This window comes from Xenopus laevis, chromosome 9_10L (assembly GCF_017654675.1).
Source record: "Xenopus laevis strain J_2021 chromosome 9_10L, Xenopus_laevis_v10.1, whole genome shotgun sequence".
Taxonomy (NCBI): domain Eukaryota; kingdom Metazoa; phylum Chordata; class Amphibia; order Anura; family Pipidae; genus Xenopus; species Xenopus laevis.
The window spans coordinates 136,192,702-136,210,925 of record NC_054387.1 but is presented as its reverse complement, the minus strand read 5'-3'; the positions used below and the strand labels follow the sequence as shown (position 1 = coordinate 136,210,925).

The 18,224-nt window shown below is 39.5% G+C and overlaps 1 protein-coding gene across 2 annotated transcripts in view; it reads right to left on the bottom strand.

Annotated features, from left to right (window-relative positions):
• Window positions 1-6,968: 6,968 nt before the first annotated feature.
• The window catches only part of LOC108703903, a 33,061-nt gene continuing 21,805 nt past the window's right edge, over window positions 6,969-18,224 (bottom strand). For both annotated transcript variants that reach the window (XM_041575912.1, XM_018240204.2), the window contains exons 8-11: window positions 16,697-17,050; window positions 14,952-15,257; window positions 12,798-12,896; window positions 6,969-7,415 (exon numbers count right to left, since the gene is read on the bottom strand). In XM_041575912.1, coding sequence (XP_041431846.1) covers window positions 12,841-12,896; window positions 14,952-15,257; window positions 16,697-17,050 — 716 coding nt within the window. In that variant the 3' untranslated portion in view covers window positions 6,969-7,415; window positions 12,798-12,840. The remainder of the gene's footprint in view (window positions 7,416-12,797; window positions 12,897-14,951; window positions 15,258-16,696; window positions 17,051-18,224) is intronic.

Here is an 18,224-nt window from a genome sequence, read left to right as displayed (position 1 = left end):
AAAAAATGTAAGCAATTTTTTCAATTTAAGTTTTTCGAGTTTGTAGACCCATTCAAAATGATGAGCGGAATTTAAAAAAATGCTTCTAAGGTGATTCTTGTGGGGTTAGAGGAGGACAGGTTCAAAGGCCACATTTTGGGATTCCCCTGTGAGATAGTGATCACAAATGTAATTTTAGCTTCTTCATAATAAAAAGAACAATAACCACAAATGAAGAGTTACAACTCTCTTGGAATGCAAAAAAAACTCCCTTCTATCCCTAGAAAAATGGTAGTTTAGGTTGTGGAGCTTGAAGAGCAGGGAAATCGGCAGGACCTGGTGATGGTGTGGTGGTGGCACTGTAGGCAAATCAGTAGGAACATGTTGCTTGGCATCCACACAAACAGATAGGCAATGCTAGCACTGAAACAATGTGTTTGTCTTCTTGTTTGTGCAAATGCTGCAGAAAAAATAGTTTTTCTGCTGCAACAGAAAGTGCTGAGGCTCCTTGGCATCCATGGCCCGTTGTAATGTCATGCAGGGCAGAACCAAACCTCAGGGGAGTGACTGGATTAGTCTGGGTGTTATCTTCTGCAGGCCCGAATTTCAGGCTTTGGTGTCCCTATGCTGGGTCCTAGTGCCTGGCACTATCATGAGCTCACCCCCCCCCCCCCCACACACACACAGGAGAGCTCACAAATGCACAGGAGTATTTGTCCCCAATGATTATTAGGTTGTAGCTGGGTGGCATGTTACCCCTAAAAACATGCCACCCTACGCCTGGGCCTTTGTGGCCTCTCTACAAATCTGGGCTTGATCTTCTGCCCAACTTTAGCCTCAGTCCTCAGCTACTCAGGTGCCACTAGGTCTTTACATAATGATGAGAATCCAGCAATTCCCACAGGGGCAAGTGATGGAGCCAAACATATACTGCCAGTAAGGAGTCAGACAGGTCAGTACCAATTAACAACAGCAGAATCTTGACACAAACTGTCAGTCAGGAACAAGTCAGGATCAGAACCAGAAACCAACACAAAGGATAAGACCATGGAAGCAGGAATTGGAATCAGCAACAGGAATTATGGCACATGGGAACAAGCAAACTTGACCTACAATGGGAAGTGAATAAAAAAAAACATAATATTATTATTACAGTACACCCACATTTGACAATAAATCCTACAGACCTTAGAGGGTAAATGGAGCCCAAGTGACATGATCCCTTTTTTATCTTTCATAAAATTGACCAAAGGTGAAACATTCACAGTTCTTGATGGTCCTTGTGATCTTAGTGAAGAGATGACAGCCATGAAGTGCTATGTTGTGCGTAGTCTTTGGCTTCTGTTGTACTCAGTTTGGGTCAACACGGGGCAAATCTTCCCATGGGCAGTAACCCACGGCAACCAATCAAATTACTACTAATGACATTAGATGTAGAATCTCTTTATACTTCTATAGAACATAACTTGGGTCTAAGAGCTCTTTAGTACTTTCTCGGGACACAAACTAGTGAATCCGAAGAAACTAATATTTTTATAATGAATCTAATGAAATTTATCCTACATTTCAATTATTTTACTTTTCACGGCAAATTCTATTTGCAAACACAGGGGACCGCGATGGGCACTTCATGTGCTTCATCTTATGCCAATCTCTTCCTTGGGTTCTGGGAAGAGACCATCGTCAATGATCCAACATTACTATCACATACAACCAAAGTAGTTAAATGGATCCGCTACATTGACGATATTTTAATACTATGGTCAGGCACCAGAAGCGAAGCACTAGAATTTGTGGACATACTCAATAACAATACCCTCAACATTAAATTAACTGTCAATATTTCGGAAACTACTATTTCTTACTTAGACCTATTGATCATGAAACAACAAGGGAAACTTTACACTACTAATTACAGGAAAGAAACTGCTACGAATTCTCTTTTATGCTACTTAAGTGATCATCCTCAACAAGTTAAGAAATCATTACCCATTGGTGAATTCCTGAGAATGAAACGTAATTGCTCCTCTATGGAACTATTCAAAGAACAAGCTGGACAATTAAAACAAAGGTTACGATCAAGAGGCTACTCAGGAAAACTTATCAAGAAAGCCTATCATAGAGCACTTGATACAGATAGATCACAATTATTAAATATCACGACTAAATCTCAAACCAATGAGGCAGTTAGATTCATTACCACATACAATACCAACAGCAATTTGATTAACAATATCATTAATAAACATTGGACCATTCTCAAAGAAGATGAAACCCTCAACCCCGTTCTACAGGATAAAGTTTCAGTATGTTACAGGCGTAGCCCCAATCTAAAAGACATGCTCTCTAAAAGTCATTACCAAAACCCACGCAAAATCATCAATGTAAAGGGATGTTTCCCCAGTGGAAATTGCAATATGTGTGACAAAATGCTCAAAAACACCACCTTTACCGATCGATTTGACCAAGTTCATTACATCAACAACTATATCAATTGCAAAACCACAGGAGTAATTTACTGCTTGGAATGCCCCTGTAACAAAAGATACGTGGGAATGACGACTCAAATGTTAAAATGTCGAATACAGCAGCATTGTAGTTCAATTAGGAATGCTGACAAAGCAAACAAAACAGAAAAATCATTGTCAACCGTAGCATGTCATTTTAAACAGTTTCATTACACAAATCCAGCTAATTTAAAATTTTGGGCCATTGAGAAAATCAACTTGGGCATTAGAGGGGGCAATTTGGAGCAGGAATTGTTGAAACGTGAAAGTCATTGGATCTTTAAATTAAACACTGTTTCCCCAATAGGAATTAATGAAAATATACTTTTCCATGCTTTTTCATAAATTCATATTCCCTTGGGTGTTATCTCCCCCTTTTTACATGTGTGTAACACGTTTCCCCATTTAGACATGTTCACCTTGAATTGGGTGCAGTCTAATACATGGGGTTAATGTGGAGGACATAGGGTGTCAATCTAGTGTGGGCGTTGACTGAGACACGCCTCCAAATCTTTGTTAATGTGTAAATCTCGTGAGAACACAAAACACACGAGAGAACGCCAATTGACGCAGACGTAAACACGCATAGACGTCATAACGCTGCGCAGGCGTAAACGCGCAGGCGTAAACACGCTGCGTATATTCACGCGAGATTTCTTAACGCAGGCGAAAACACGCACAGACGTCATAACGCTGCGCGAATTCTCGCGAGATCTCTAAACAAGGAAGTCCTTAAAAACGTGCAAGTAGGAGTGAACAACATTTGCCTTGACAAAGCTTTTTAGCGAAACGCGTTGGCAGAGCCTCTCTTCACTATAATACCTTATTTTATTTTATGGTTGCTTAGATTCTAACTACCATTTCGATCAAAAAACCTTTTTTTAAAAACAATCTCTTTTTTAACTGAATTTGGGTATACATAGTCTGGGCCAGGGAACCGCATTCAATTTCTTCATTCTCTGTTGTTCATATGGCACTGGTGGATTTGTGGTTTTTTAGATTTTAGCTCTTTAAGAGATAGGGCACGTAATATACGAGACCACAGCCCCCAGTGTACTACTTTCTCCCCGTGTGGAGTCCCAGGGCTTAGAAAATAACAGGCAGCAGTTTCTTTGGGACTTCTCCACCTCTACACTATTTTCCTTTTCCTACTCAAATTTCTTTGAATGTTGGTCCTGGTTCCTCTTTTTGTAAAACGAAATTTTTAACGAATTACCTTGTGATTTTATAATGCACTAGCACTTACATAAATTAATTATTTCAAACCACACTCAGTCGGCAACTGAGTAATGGTTAAGCACTATCACTTTTTAATTTATTGGAATTCTGAATCTATGGCTTATAGAATAAGTACATAAATTAACAAGTTGGCACTGGCCACTTTCTAATACACAGAAAAAGCAACCTTATGCTTCTCTGAACTTGTTGTTGTGTTATTTATTTTAAGCTTTAATCAAACTAAGCAAATCTTGTTTATTAGCACAAGCACTTTATAAGCACTTATAATTATTAACAATTGGTTCACTATATAATTTAAATAAGCTACTTAATTAATTTGAGAGTAAGGGGGCTCTTACTATCTTTTTCTTTTCCTTTGAATAGTTGGCAACAGTAATTCACGCCTCCTTCCCTCCACAAGGTAACATTTAAACCTAAAGGACTGCCTTTCTTCCTTGTCAACCAATCAAATTGTCACATGCATTGTTCTTCCTGAAGTTGGTTTCACAAAGCTAATCACTGATTGGTTACTATTGGTAACTTCCCATGGGCAAATGTGCCCCAGTGTCTTTTCTATCAGATCTTTGGGAGTCTTTTCAATTTCAACATGAAGACACTCAAGTTATATTGATCCAACATCGTTTAGCACTTGTTTGAACTGTCCCTCCAGGAAAAATCAAGTGAGATAATATTAAATAGACAAAGAGACATCATCTCTCTGCTCCTGTCACCATGGAATCATTCACTTCATTTGACACTTCCCCAATAGCTAGGAGAAATTACTTAAGCAGAAATTGTTTGAGAAAAATGGTAATATGGTCCCTTTTGTTACCACCTACAGAAGTAAATACTTCTAACACATCAGTATTTGATTTTGGGGATCCCCGTGTGATAAAAACGCTACACTTTGCCCATTAGTTGGAGCAGTGGCGTAACTACCAGGGGTGCAGGTGGTGCGATGGCACCTGGGACCGCACCCTCTTGGGGCCCACCGGAGCCACAATAATGGATATCGTGGGTGCTTGGGCAGGGGGAGATTTTACAGCGCAAGCGATTCATAGGGGTGGGCTCCGACAGGGGGGCCCAGGTGCTTATCCTATACCAGGGCCTGCCGGTGAGTAGTTACGCCACTGAGTTGGAGCCAGTTGATGTTTCCTTTTTAGATGCTGCTCTTTTGCCAGTTTCTATGGTTCATGTGTTTTCTGTCAGTATATATGTTGGGCCTGAAAAGTCTGAATTGCACTCATGTTGCACAAGGGGGATACTGTCCCTTTAATGATCAGCACAAGCCTATTCATTGCACTCAAGTTGCACAAGGAGGATACTGTTCCTTTAATGATCAGCACAAGTCTATTCATTGCACTCATGTTGCACAATGGGAATACTGTCCCTTTAATGATTAGCACAAGCCTATTCATTGCACTCATGTTGCACAAGGGGGATACTGTCCCTTTAATGATCAGCACAAGCCTATTCATTGCACTCATGTTGCACAAGGGGGGGATACTGTCCCTTTAATGATCAGCACAAGCCTATTCATTGCACTCATGTTGCACAAGGGGGATACTGTCCCTTTAATGATCAGCACAAGTCTATTCATTGCACTCATGTTGCACAAGGGGGGGATACTGTCACTTTAATGATCAGCACAAGTCTATTCATTGCACTCATGTTGCACAGGGGGGATACTGTCCCTTTAATGATCAGCACAAGCCTATTCATTGCACTCATGTTGCACAATGGGAATACTGTCCCTTTAATGATTAGCACAAGCCTATTCATTGCACTCATGTTGCACAAGGGGGTTACTGTCCCTTTAATGATCAGCACAAGCCTATTCATTGCACTCATGTTGCACAAGGAGGATACTGTCCCTTTAATAACAGGGAGTAGGTGAGAAGCACGTACTGTACATATCCATAAAGTCTCCCCAGACTGGTGCTGCCATATGAATCAGCCCACACTGACCCCACCATTAATTACCTCTAATAACTCACATAGACTGAAGTCTGTCTTTCCCATTCTGAAGGCAGAACTGTGATTGGCTGGTCACATCCTATTGGTGTTTTAACCAAGGTTAGGACACACCCACCACTCATTTGTGAGGGACACAGAGCAGAGAGAACCAATGGGGAGCTCCAATAAAGGGGCCATTCTAAGGTAAAGAGTCATTTTAGCCCAGGTGCTGTATCTGCTGCATCATTACTGACGTGATGAGGGGGATTTTCTGCAATTCTATTTGTCCACTTTAAAATGGTTTTTCACCTTTAATACGATGTAGAGAGCGATATTTGCAACTGGTTTTTGTTTTTTATTATTTGTGGTTTTTGAGTTATTTAGCTTTTTATTCAGCAGCTCTCCAGTTTGCAATTTCAGCAGTCTGGTTGCTAGGGTCCTAATTCCCCTAGCAACCATGCATTGATTTGAATAAGAGACTGGAATATGAATAGGAGGGGCCTGAACAGAAAGATGAGTAATAAAAAGTAACAATACATTTGTAGCCTTACAGAGCATGTGTTGGGGTCAGTGACCCCCCATGCATGAATAGAAATGAAATGTCGCCCCCTACAGTTTCAGTTTCCATTGTAAAAACAACCAGCAGTGTTATATTGTATCATCAGATAAATGTTATTCTTTATATTGATTATTTATGTTCTGTAACTCTCTGTAGAATACCCCCGGCCTTCACGAGTCTCCTGTCTGCCCCAACTCTCCTGGGATTTAATCAGAATATTTTCATTAATTTGATTATGATCCTTTTTTGGATTCTGTTGAATTTTTAGCCTTTTGTTTTTTTTGCCTTTTCATTTCCGTATAGTTGTTGTCTGTCTGTTTGTACCAGTAACAAATATCTGACCAAGTGAAACTATTCAAACACTGATTCCGAGTTCTACACTAGATAAAAACATTGATCCCTGAGAGGTTTTATTGGACTTTAGCCTTTTTATTGCATTTCACATTGTTCTTGTTACTTGTTTCTCCATGGAAACTGTGTGATATATTTTCATATGTAGAAGGTTTTATGTTGGTACATGACATAATGTGGGAAATATGATGGGGTACAATACAAACTCCTGTGCCCCCCTCTGACACATGGGCATTAAATAAATATTATTTGACTGTAGTGGATATTGTGTTTAGCTAAAAACAAGGCAACGTATTATATACATTATTAGTACATGAGTATATTATATTATAAGTACATGAGTATATTATATTATAAGTACATGAGTATATTATATTATAAGTACATGAGTATATTATATTATAAGTACATGAGTATATTATATTATAAGTACATGAGTCAGGGGAGAGTTGTGTGTAGGATAATGAGATGATTCCCCCTTGGAAAGTAATATTTAAGGAACTCAGAGAATAGAGTTAGTGTGGGAGCTTGTATGATGCAAGGTGGGGGGCATGCTCCAGCAGAGCTTACAATCTACACTATCTCTTCCATAGAGACACAGGCTGGCTTATGTTATGGACTTCAACAGTACCAGTTACTCTACTGTGTATAATGAGCAAGAGATGGAACCCACCCTGGTACCAACCAAACCCACGAGTCCAACACTTTGTGTCCTAAACCAACTGCTGTGTCACTGGGGATTGTTCTTAGGGAATAAATATCAGTCTTTCTTTCCATTGCTCTTTCCTTCCCCAGGGGCATTTCCTACATTCTGTTACCCATCACTGGGGGTGTTGGGGTTTCTCCTATAAAGGAAATAGAAAAGGAGGAGGTTACATGGGAAATAAACCATCAAACCTGATGTATTTTTTGAATTGATTATAAATTGCAAATGTAAAATGTCCTTTGACAAAAAATTCTGATACAGTCGCTTCTGTACATTGTGACTTGCTCTGAGTAGTGATGGGAGAATTTATTCGCCAGGCGTGAATTTGCGGCAAATTTGCGTGATTCGCCACCAGCAAATAAATTCGCGAAACGCCCACGAAAATTCGCCAGCAAAAACGGGCGCCAGCATCAAAAAAACAGGCGCTGATGTCAAAAAACGAGACGCCGGTGCCGTTTCGCGAATTTTTCACCGTTTCGTGAATTGCGCGCAAAATTCGCTAATTTTACGGCGAAGCGAAACGGTGCAAATTTTGATCACCCAGGGGGTGGCATCATTTACTGCGGGTCCTAGGGGTGTTTTGTCACCTTCTAGTCTCAGGGCAAAGATCACATTGTGGGACATTTCCCTGAATAATCTCTGGCATTATGTCCCTAATCTTACAGCAAGTTTTATTGTAGTACAACACCACATTGATGACAAACAGTTACCCATGGCAGGGTTTAACAGAATTGCATTGGTGAATAAATACATTTAAATTAACTGTGAAAATGTTCCTTTCCAAATGAATTACAGCAGATCAGATTCCAGAAGTTTGATGTTTTCTGTGTTATTAACAAGAAAGGGTTTCCATAGGAGAAATCAAGAATTTTAAAGTGATGACCCCCCACCTTGCATATTTAGCGGGACATGAATCCACTTGTTACATAGTAAAAATATGATTTTTTATTACAGGTGGGATATGGAAGTTGTACATAGGCCCGGATTTGTGGAAAGGCCACCTAGGCCCGGGTCTAGGATTTTAGGGGGGCGGCATGCTGTCCAACCACACCCACATTGGTTCAAGAACACTGGGGATGCGCTGGAGTTCCAATAATTTTTAAAATTTCCCATCACCAGTCCCCATTGCTTCTGTCCCCCTGGAGGGGGGGAAAAGGCCTTTGTGTCATGTGTTGTATCCAAACTCGTGATGCCAGCCTGTTGTAGTGCACCCATCTGTAGCTGCGTGGGGTGAGCTCTGTAAAGGCTTCTTGCATTAATAGTTGTATCCACAATAATTTGATCTTTGTTACTGGACAAAATGTATATTTCCTATTGGGACTGCACCCTAACTTTATGTGTAAACTCATTCTCCTCTGAGGCGTTTCCTTGTCTACTGCTCAGACTCACAAGGAAGTCTCTAGTTCTCTTCAGTGGATCCTCTGAGGCCAGTGAAGCAACAATACTTTTTGGTTCCTCTCCACTTTGCCCTTCTACAGCCTCTTCATATACTCTCAGCCTTACTAAAGCTGCTGCCTCATCTCTTTCCTGCTGACGAATTTCTGCTTCATCTTGTTTAAATGCAAGTTCTGTTTGGATCTGTGCTTGTCTTTGAGCTTGTTTTGCCCGCATCTGTGCTTGTTCTGCCTACATTTGTGCCGCATCTGTGTTTGAGCTGCTTTAATTTAAGCATAGCCTCTTTTACAGAGAACTTTAATAATAATTTTGCCACTTCTGCATCTGCACGTGTTTGAATAAGCCTTTCACTGACTGTGGAATAATGTGAACAGGCAGATCTGGAAGATTTGGATGACCTGGATGTGTGTTTTGAAGATACACTCCTATGTGATCTGACTTCATGTAAATCTGCAATCCTAAACTCAATCTTTATTATTGTATCAAGCACAGTGTTACACCTTTGCTCTTTAAAGGAAAACTATACCCCCCAAACAATGTAGGTCTCTATTAAAAGATACTGAGTAAAACAGATCATATGTAAAACCCTGCTTCATGTAAATGAACCATTATCATAATAATATACTTTTTTAGTAGTATGTGCCATTGGGTAATCATAAATAGAAAATTGGCATTTTAAAAAATAAGGGCCACCCCCTGAGATCATAAGATTCACTGTGCTCACATACAAACCATATGTAAGGTCACATGAGCCAATTAACAGACAGAGTTCTGCCTTTTGCTTCCTCCCTTCTTCCTGTTACAGTTAGTGTTGTAGTATTTCTGGTCAGGCGATCTCTTCCTGTTACAGTTAGAGCTGCAGTATTTCTGGTCAGCTGATCTCTTCCTGTTACAGTTAGAGCTGCAGTATTTCTGGTCAGGTGATCTCTTCCTGTTACAGTTAGAGCTGCAGTATTTCTGGTCAGGTGATCTCTTCCTGTTACAGTTAGAGCTGCAGTATTTCTGGTCAGGTGATCTCTTCCTGTTACAGTTAGATCTGCAGTATTTCTGGTCAGGTGATCTCTTCCTGTTACAGTTAGAGCTGCAGTATTTCTGGTCAGGTGATCTCTTCCTGTTACAGTTAGAGCTGCAGTATTTCTGGTCAGGTGATCTCTTCCTGTTACAGTTAGAGCTGCAGTATTTCTGGTCAGGTGATCTCTTCCTGTTACAGTTAGATCTGCAATATTTCTGGTCAGCTGATCTCTTCCTGTTACAGTTAGAGCTGCAGTATTTCTGGTCAGGTGATCTTTCTGTTACAGTTAGAGCTGCAGTATTTCTGGTCAGGTGATCTCTTCCTGTTACAGTTAGAGCTGCAGTATTTCTGGTCAGGTGATCTCTTCCTGTTACAGTTAGAGCTGCAGTATCTCTGGTCAGGTGATCTCTTCCTGTTACAGTTAGAGCTGCAGTATTTCTGGTTAGGTGATCTCTTCCTGTTACAGTTAGTGTTGTAGTATTTCTGGTCAGGTGATCTCTGAGGCAGCACAGATAGAGTCACGAAATGGTGGTTCAAGGCAAGAGATGTAAAAGGGCAATATTTATGTAAATATATATTCCAGTTTGGTAAGATTCTTTAATATGTCATTCAATTTGATATAAACTATCTGTTGCTTAAGTATTCATTTTGGGGGTATAGTTTTCCTTTAATGAGATAAAATCTTTTCTCCTCCTCAGATTAACCTTCAATACCTGATCTGTTTAATAATGCAAGGTATCTCTCAGATAATGTTTGAAACCAGTCAAAAGCATTTCTTAAACATTTCAGTACATCATTCAGCTCAATGGAATGATCAGAATCAGCATTAAAAAGCGACATACAATGAACATTCTTCTTCCAAATATCATCCAGCTTTCATAAAAGAAGTTCCTTTTCAGACTCATCGTTTTCTATGACCATTTGGGAAGGTTTGGTTGCACACTTTGGCATAAGAGACATTTGATCCAACTCTTTTGCAGGTGCCATTTCTTGAATATTAGCATTACTGGAATATTCAGACATCATGTTCATCTACCACTGATTAGACTTAAACAGAGAAAGCTGGGTGTGATGAAAATGATTGCCACCATGCAGGCAAAGAGAGTCCAGTATAAGATTGTAACTTGATCCTCTCAATAATAGAGCTGCAATCCTTAAACCAAGACTTTAGTTCATCAATTCAAGACAATTTCAACTTTTATAGATAGATGAAATTCACACATTTATGACAGGTATAGTATTTACATTAGTATCTGTAGATTCGAAAATCCAGTTATCCAAAGTTCAGTTTAGAACAAGTTTGAATAGCAGGTTTAGCAACAGCTGTCAACAGACATGAGTATTTTTTTTTTTTTAACAGTCCGACATTAGCAAAGCATAAGCAGGCAATGCTCAATTCAATCCTATGAGTAGACTTGTTGTACAACAAGAAACAAGTCTCAACTTTACTTCCAAGTGTAGCGATGTGAAAATCTTAGACACCCTTACACATTACAGACAGGCACATCCCTAGTAATATGGACACCTCAGTGGGTCCTTATGGGGACCTTGTGCTTATGTAACCCCTGCAGTTCACACAGTGTACACCAGATGGCACTGTGCCAGAGTATAAAAGGTTTAGGAACCATGTGCTCTGGGTCCATTACTTTAGCCCAACCAAGCAGGCTGGAAGGGAATGGGTAGTGCTGACCCTAGGCGCCTTGGCCCTAGTAATTAGACAGCTATACTCGTTTATAGATCGCTCTAGGAGTGATAGAGAGGTTATTTAGTTGAGCAGCTCAAGGCTCCGTCGAGGAGATTAGAGGGATTAAGATCCCAGGGTATTACTGACCCAGAGTAAGGAACCAAGTGTTGAGATAGGGATGTCAGGAGTTCCCCTAGTCTGTCACTGGAAGATATCCTGAAAACTGGGCAATACCCATCACATGCTGTCAACTTACTCTCTGCTGTATATTCCCTAGCCTGTGGGGAATCAGCCTATACGTGCTGTGAGTATATGCTTCCTTTATGCTGCTGTGTAGGTTCTATACTCCATTGTGGATCAATGTGCTAAATGATCTATGTGCTATTGTTCAATAAATACTGTTCTTTGTTCAACTGTTAAAGAACTACTGGCGCCCATCATTGTGCTATCGCACCTAGTTACAGTTACACTACACCCTGCCTCCACACCGTGTTGCGAGGACTTACCCCTGAGAAAGAGAGCTCATCGGTGGTCTCAGCCCACCAAGGAAAGTAGCTAAACTAGCACAAGTCAGTTTACTATAGCGGTACACAAGTGAAATACAATCTTTACTAGCACAGGGTGCAAGGCTCTGTTTTTATTATTCTGTCTCCAGTAAGTCGTGGTAGAGATTGGATTGAACTTACATTTAGCAGTAGACAAATATACTCACAAGAACACAACCTTAAGATGATCTTTAATTCCTTGATCTTTATTGTAGAAGTGATCCAAGAAATTGTAATTCAAATATGTCTCCTTGAGGTAAAAACAGAATTCCTTCTGACCCAAAGCTGAACAAGGTATAAATGGCTGCCACTCTGAAGGGAAACAACGGCTTCCCACACTGCGACTCAGTTGAATCAGTGACATGAGTTGGATGAAATCTACCAAGTTTGAACTACAAGGCTCTGAAAGACGTAACTAAACTAGAAGGAATATATAATATTGGGCTATAAAATGTATATGTAAGAGCTTTATAAGCCCAATGGGCGACACAGTTACAAAGAGAGGCACAAGTTTTACATGCCTATTTATAATTCAAACACAAAAGTTGTGTTGTGTATTGTGTGTGATCACTAGAATGTCTGCTTGATGTGTATTTATACACTACTGATCGACACCATTGCCGGGTTGGTTGGTTATAATAAAAACTGCAGGTTAAAGTCTTCCATGTGTTTATCAGCCATTTAATAATGATGATAAAACATCACAGAATTAGTGCAGTTACATCTATTGCTTTTTTTGTTTTCTGCTCCTCAGTTATTGTTATGAGAGTCACAGGTAGTTAAGTGTAAATATAAACTCTGTATTTATATACCAGTCATTAAATCACTATCTCTGCTATATATAGGAACTGGAACTTACTTCTTATTAACAATGATGGGACTCACCTGTGTATGTAGATGCCTCAGCAGATGCAGGTTTATTTGGATCTTAACATTTAGGCAATGGGTACAGTTTCTGCCCCTCTGATAGTAGATAATAGACCCCTGTGGGGAGAATGTAATAACATTATTTATATTTCTCTATATCCCACACTGATACAGGTAGAAAGTAAAACAATATTTGCCTCCCTGTTCTCCTCCCTCCGGCTGCTGTTTAAACTGTTAGTAAGTGAGAATATAATCTGCCCTTCTGAATAGAAGTGATTGATGCCAATTCTAAGGGGCACATTTACTAAGGGTCGAAGTAAAATCCTTCGACTTCGAATATCGAATTCAAAGGATTTACCGCAAATTCAACTTCAAAAAAACTTCGATCGATCGGTCGAAGGAAAAATCGATCGAACGATTAAATCCTTCAAATCGAATGATTCGAAGGATTTTAATCCATCGATCGAAATGATTTTCCTTCGATCAGAAATAGCTTGCAAAACTTATGGGGAAGGTCCCATAGGCTAACATTGGTGCTCGGTAGGTTTAAAGTGGCGAAGTAGGTAGTCGCAGTTTTTTTAAAGAGACAGTACGACTATCGAATGGTCGAATAGTCGATCGTTTGAATCGAAGTCGAAGGTCGAAGCAGCCAATTCGATGGTCGAAGTACCCAAAAAAAAACTTCGAAATTCAACGTTTTTTTCATTCGAAACCTTCACTCGAGCTTAGTAAATGTGCCCTTTAGTCTGATCAGGGACTCTTTTAAAACAGATTTTTTGCTTTTCATTTACTGTGATGTAATTTCTTGTTCAATAAATGTGATTGTATGTATTATAACCATCCCAGGGTGTGTAGCCATATTCCATTCTAGAACTTGGTTAAGTGCTGAATTGTAACCTTACAACACGATGTATGGAAGACTTTCTCATAAACAGATGAAGACTTGTTTATAACAGATACGTTGCGGCACAATCTTTCTCCTCACCTTTCCCTGACACAGACTGTCCCTCGCTCTATCACTGCCAAACTGGCCACACATTCCTGTTCCTCTTCTCTTTTATTCAATCTCACACTTCACAGTTTAACTTAAGACTCACTGACACCTAGTGACCAAACTAATTATACATTAACCATTACTTAATTCACAGTATTTGTCACAAGGTCATTACATGGTTCCCTGAGAGTTGCAGATTTTACATTATGGCCGAGGCCAGGTGTGCAAAGTAACCTCTCCCAATCCCTGATGTATAAGCAGTGTGGCATCCCATACCTGTCTACTTGCTACCAACAATATAACAAGTAAACTAGGGATGAACTGACTAGTGTGAAACTCATAGGTTTGGGGCCACCACTTGGGGTGCAGGTCATGACTGTCTTTCTATCTCCAGTAGATGAATCAAAGTAAGTTGATGGTACAGTATAGGGAAATGTGCCAGTTATTATATCTATTATGATTCCCTGCTCCTACTAATGTTGTTTAGTGATTGTCTCCCACAGGTTAATGATACAAGTATATAAACCACAAGCAAACAAGTCTGCACAACTGCTCATCTTCCTACAAATGTGTGGTAAGTGATTCTGTGATGTTTGATAAGTGACATTCAGGAGGAACATGGAATATATCCCAGCATCAGCCTATAACTGATATTTATTCCCTCTCTGGAGGGACTGAAACTCTTTGTTTAGTGATATCTTAGGAAATTCCACCTTCTTTTGGCTTGAGAGGCTCCTTTAATGTTTGTGTGTTACATGTTATAGTATATGTGGGAATGATATTTGGGATTAACAGAGCATGACTGGATCTATATTTTCTTTTATATTTTATCCTTTATATCAGAGCAGAGTATATTTTCTACTGTCTAGTTTAGATAACCTAATGTATTCCCATTGTTGTCAATAAAACATTTAATGCAGTTTAATTGTACCAGTTTGTCACCTTGCTGAGGTTTAAATTAGGGTAAAAATGTAAATAGTCCAGGGGCATGTTGTAAAAACAGTTACAGATATTTGCCTATGTACCAGAAATTCCAAGTAGCCCCAGATATATATATATATATATATATATATATATATATATATATATATATATATATATATATATATATATATATATATATATATATATATATATATATATATATATATATATATAGGATGAAGTACAGCTGTTACCTTTCTCCCGTAGGAAATCCCTCTGGATTGGAGGGTTTAGTGTCTCATGTTGCACCTGAGCAGTGAAGTACAAATCAAATGGATTCAAATGATCCCCAAGATCCATTCCCTCACATACACTGGTGAGTCTGTAGGAGCCGTCACTGTTTGGAAATAGTTTATTCTGTACATCAGAGATCTTCTTATAATCCTTCTGCTTCCCCTTAGCTTTGTACCAGGTAATCTCAATGTTCTGTGGGTAGAACTGATCTATGTCCATGATGATGTGTCTGTCCTTCTGTATAATGTTTGTTACAACTGGGACCCCTGGGAATGAGACAGTGACATATAAGATACACAGTCCTATGTAAAGTAGTAGAATCTGCCTGACAATAGAGGCCTTTTTAAATAAAAGTTAAGTTCAGATGCAAATGCAACTTCGTAAGAAATGTAAATGTAATTACATTTAAATTATTATTGTTTAAAAAATTCCAATCACACCACCTTAAACCTGTTGAGTTGTCACAGAAGATGTAGGTCTTCAGAATTCTACTATGTGGGTTTATTCTGTGGAAATGTGCCAATCTTATAAAATGGCTTGAAAATACATGGAAAGCTGAGATTCGTTCATTTTTCCACCATGTTTCCTGCCACTTAAAGTAATTATAAATTAAGCCATTTGTCATTTTTCATAGATATGCACAAACTTGAAAGAAAATTGCTTGAAAAGTCATAATGGAGGATTTTTTTTGTACAACTGCATAATTTGTTTTCTAACTGTGCCCTTTATGGATTGTTTCTCCCAAACAGTGAGTGAGTGGTCCAACAATTCTAGTGAAACCAACCCCTGTACCTGGGGAACTTAATGTCTCTTGTCATGGTGAGAGATAAGGTATATATTCAGAATTACGTCAATGTAGCCTTTCATTGGCAATTTTATAAAGCACTAAGCTAGGGAAATTTGTATATATCTCTATTTTCCTACAGTACTTTGACTGCTTATAAAAACTTTGACAATATATTTTTTCTATTGTTATACATAAAACATTAGGCACTATGGTGTTCATAAAATCCCTGATTCTGGTTATAGTATCTGGCACACATGAAGGAGCCTGGAGTAGTAGGAATGCAGGTATAAAGGTTTTGCTGAGGGACACCTTCCACTGAGGGTCAGAGCTGTCAATGTCAGACCAAGGTCAAGTCAGTTCTGCACTTAAACGTTTTATTATGGCTGAACCCAGACATGGCCATGAAGTCATCTGTCTCTACGAGTTAATGAATTTGCTCATAGGGAAATTTTCATTTCTGTAGCCTATAAAACTGGAGTTCTCTGTCTTTGGACTCCATCTTAAGAAAATGGAAAGACAAGATGAAGACTCAAGATGTAAAAATAGCTTTAAACCCCTAAGTAAACCAACACGTTAGTGTGTTCAAGTGTCAAACTAGAGCTCAGTGTCAGGGCCAGGATTAGTTTACAAAAGCAGTTGTGTCCTCCACCAATGTGAGATAGTGTGGGAGTAAGTAACACCCCAGAGTGTGAAGGTGTTTTTATTCCAGTTGTTTTTATCACTAGCAGCCACTCAGTCAGGGATATTTTTCTTCCATAAATGCAGTTCACTTAGAATAGAGTTCTCACTAGATTCTGACTTTTAACCCAAATTGGGTTTTGGCAATATTACCTTGAATTCACTGGCAACATCATTATTGCCTCATCTGTGAATAAATAAATCAGCCATTGCTCTTGTTTCATTAACTTTGACACTCACCTCTCACACTGAGGGTCCCGGTGCTTGTCTCTAGGGGTTCCCCCAGACTGGGGTGTCTCACCCGGCAGATAAATTCCGCCCCCTGATCAGTTATTGCTGACACAGAGACAATGAGACTGACTGTGCAGGAGAAGGTCCCATCAGCTTCTCTCTTCTGCTCCATCTCTGGGATCTTGTATTTCTCACTGGGACACACAGAGACTAATTCCTGCCCTCCTGCTTCTCTCCTTAACCATTTCACCTCCAGAGCATCAGGGAAATACCCCCAGATCTTACACTGGAATTTGCCCTCTTTGCTGTGTATCAGGGTATCAGGATTTATTATCTCTCCCATCTGTGGGCGCCAGGGGAATTCTGTAAAATTTGAGAGAGAAAGATTAAGGTGGGTTAAGGCTTTAATTAAACAGGGGGTGGGATTGAGGAGGGGTTTATTCTTGTTTAAAGGGATACTGTCTTGGGGAAAAAATTGTTTTTCAAAATTAATCAGTTAAAAGTGCTGCTCCAGCAGAATTCTGCACTGAAATCCATTTCTCAAAAGAGCAAACAGATTTTTTTATATTCAATTTTGAAATCTGACATGGGGCTAGACATATTGTCAATTTCCCAGCTGCCCCAAGTCATGTGACTTGTGCTCTGAAAAACTTCAATCACTCTTTACTGCTGTACTGCAAGTTGGAGTGATATCACCCCCTCCCTTTTCCCCCCAGCAAACAAACAAAAGAACAATGGGAAGGTAACTAGATAGCAGCTCCCTAACACAAGATAACAGCTGCCTGGTAGATCTAAGAACAACACTCAATAGTAAAATCCAGGTCCCACTGAGACACATTCTGTTACATTGAGAAGGAAAAACAGCAGAAAAGCATTTCTCTCCTAAAGTGCAGGCACAAGTCCCATGACTGGGGGCAGCTGGGAAATTAACAAAATGTCTAGCCCCATGTCAGATTTCAAAATTGAATATAAAAAAATCTGTTTGCTCTTTTGAGAAATGGATGGCAATGCAGAATTCTGCTGTAGCAGCACTATTAACTGATGCGTTTTGAAAAAAAACATGTTTTCCGATGACAGGATCCCTTTAATGTTAAATTGTGTTTATAAAAGTGTCACTGCTTTGTACAGATACTTTTGTGTTTCTTTCTCCTCTGCAACAACAGTTCTCTTTTTCTTTATGGCAGACACATAACACATGAATAAAGTTGGTAATGCATGGATAGACCCATACATGGAAACCCCTTCCAAGTGATCCCCGTTATTTAGCCTTTCCCGTTCATCAGGGAGGCAATATTTGGCCCCTTACATGTGCCGTCAGTTATGGAAAGATGCAGTGGCAGTTTTGGCAAATTGAAAGCCTTATGTGCCTCCCTCAGTTTCACTCTTTATCTGAAAGGGTCTTTAACATTCAGTGCACAGTTGATTAGGGATGTCTATACGTAAGTGTGAGGAATTGACTGAGTTTCAACAGTGTAAAGAGAGGGAACAGCTGAGCTGAGGCAGAATAAACAGATGCGCTGACATTATTTTTTTAACT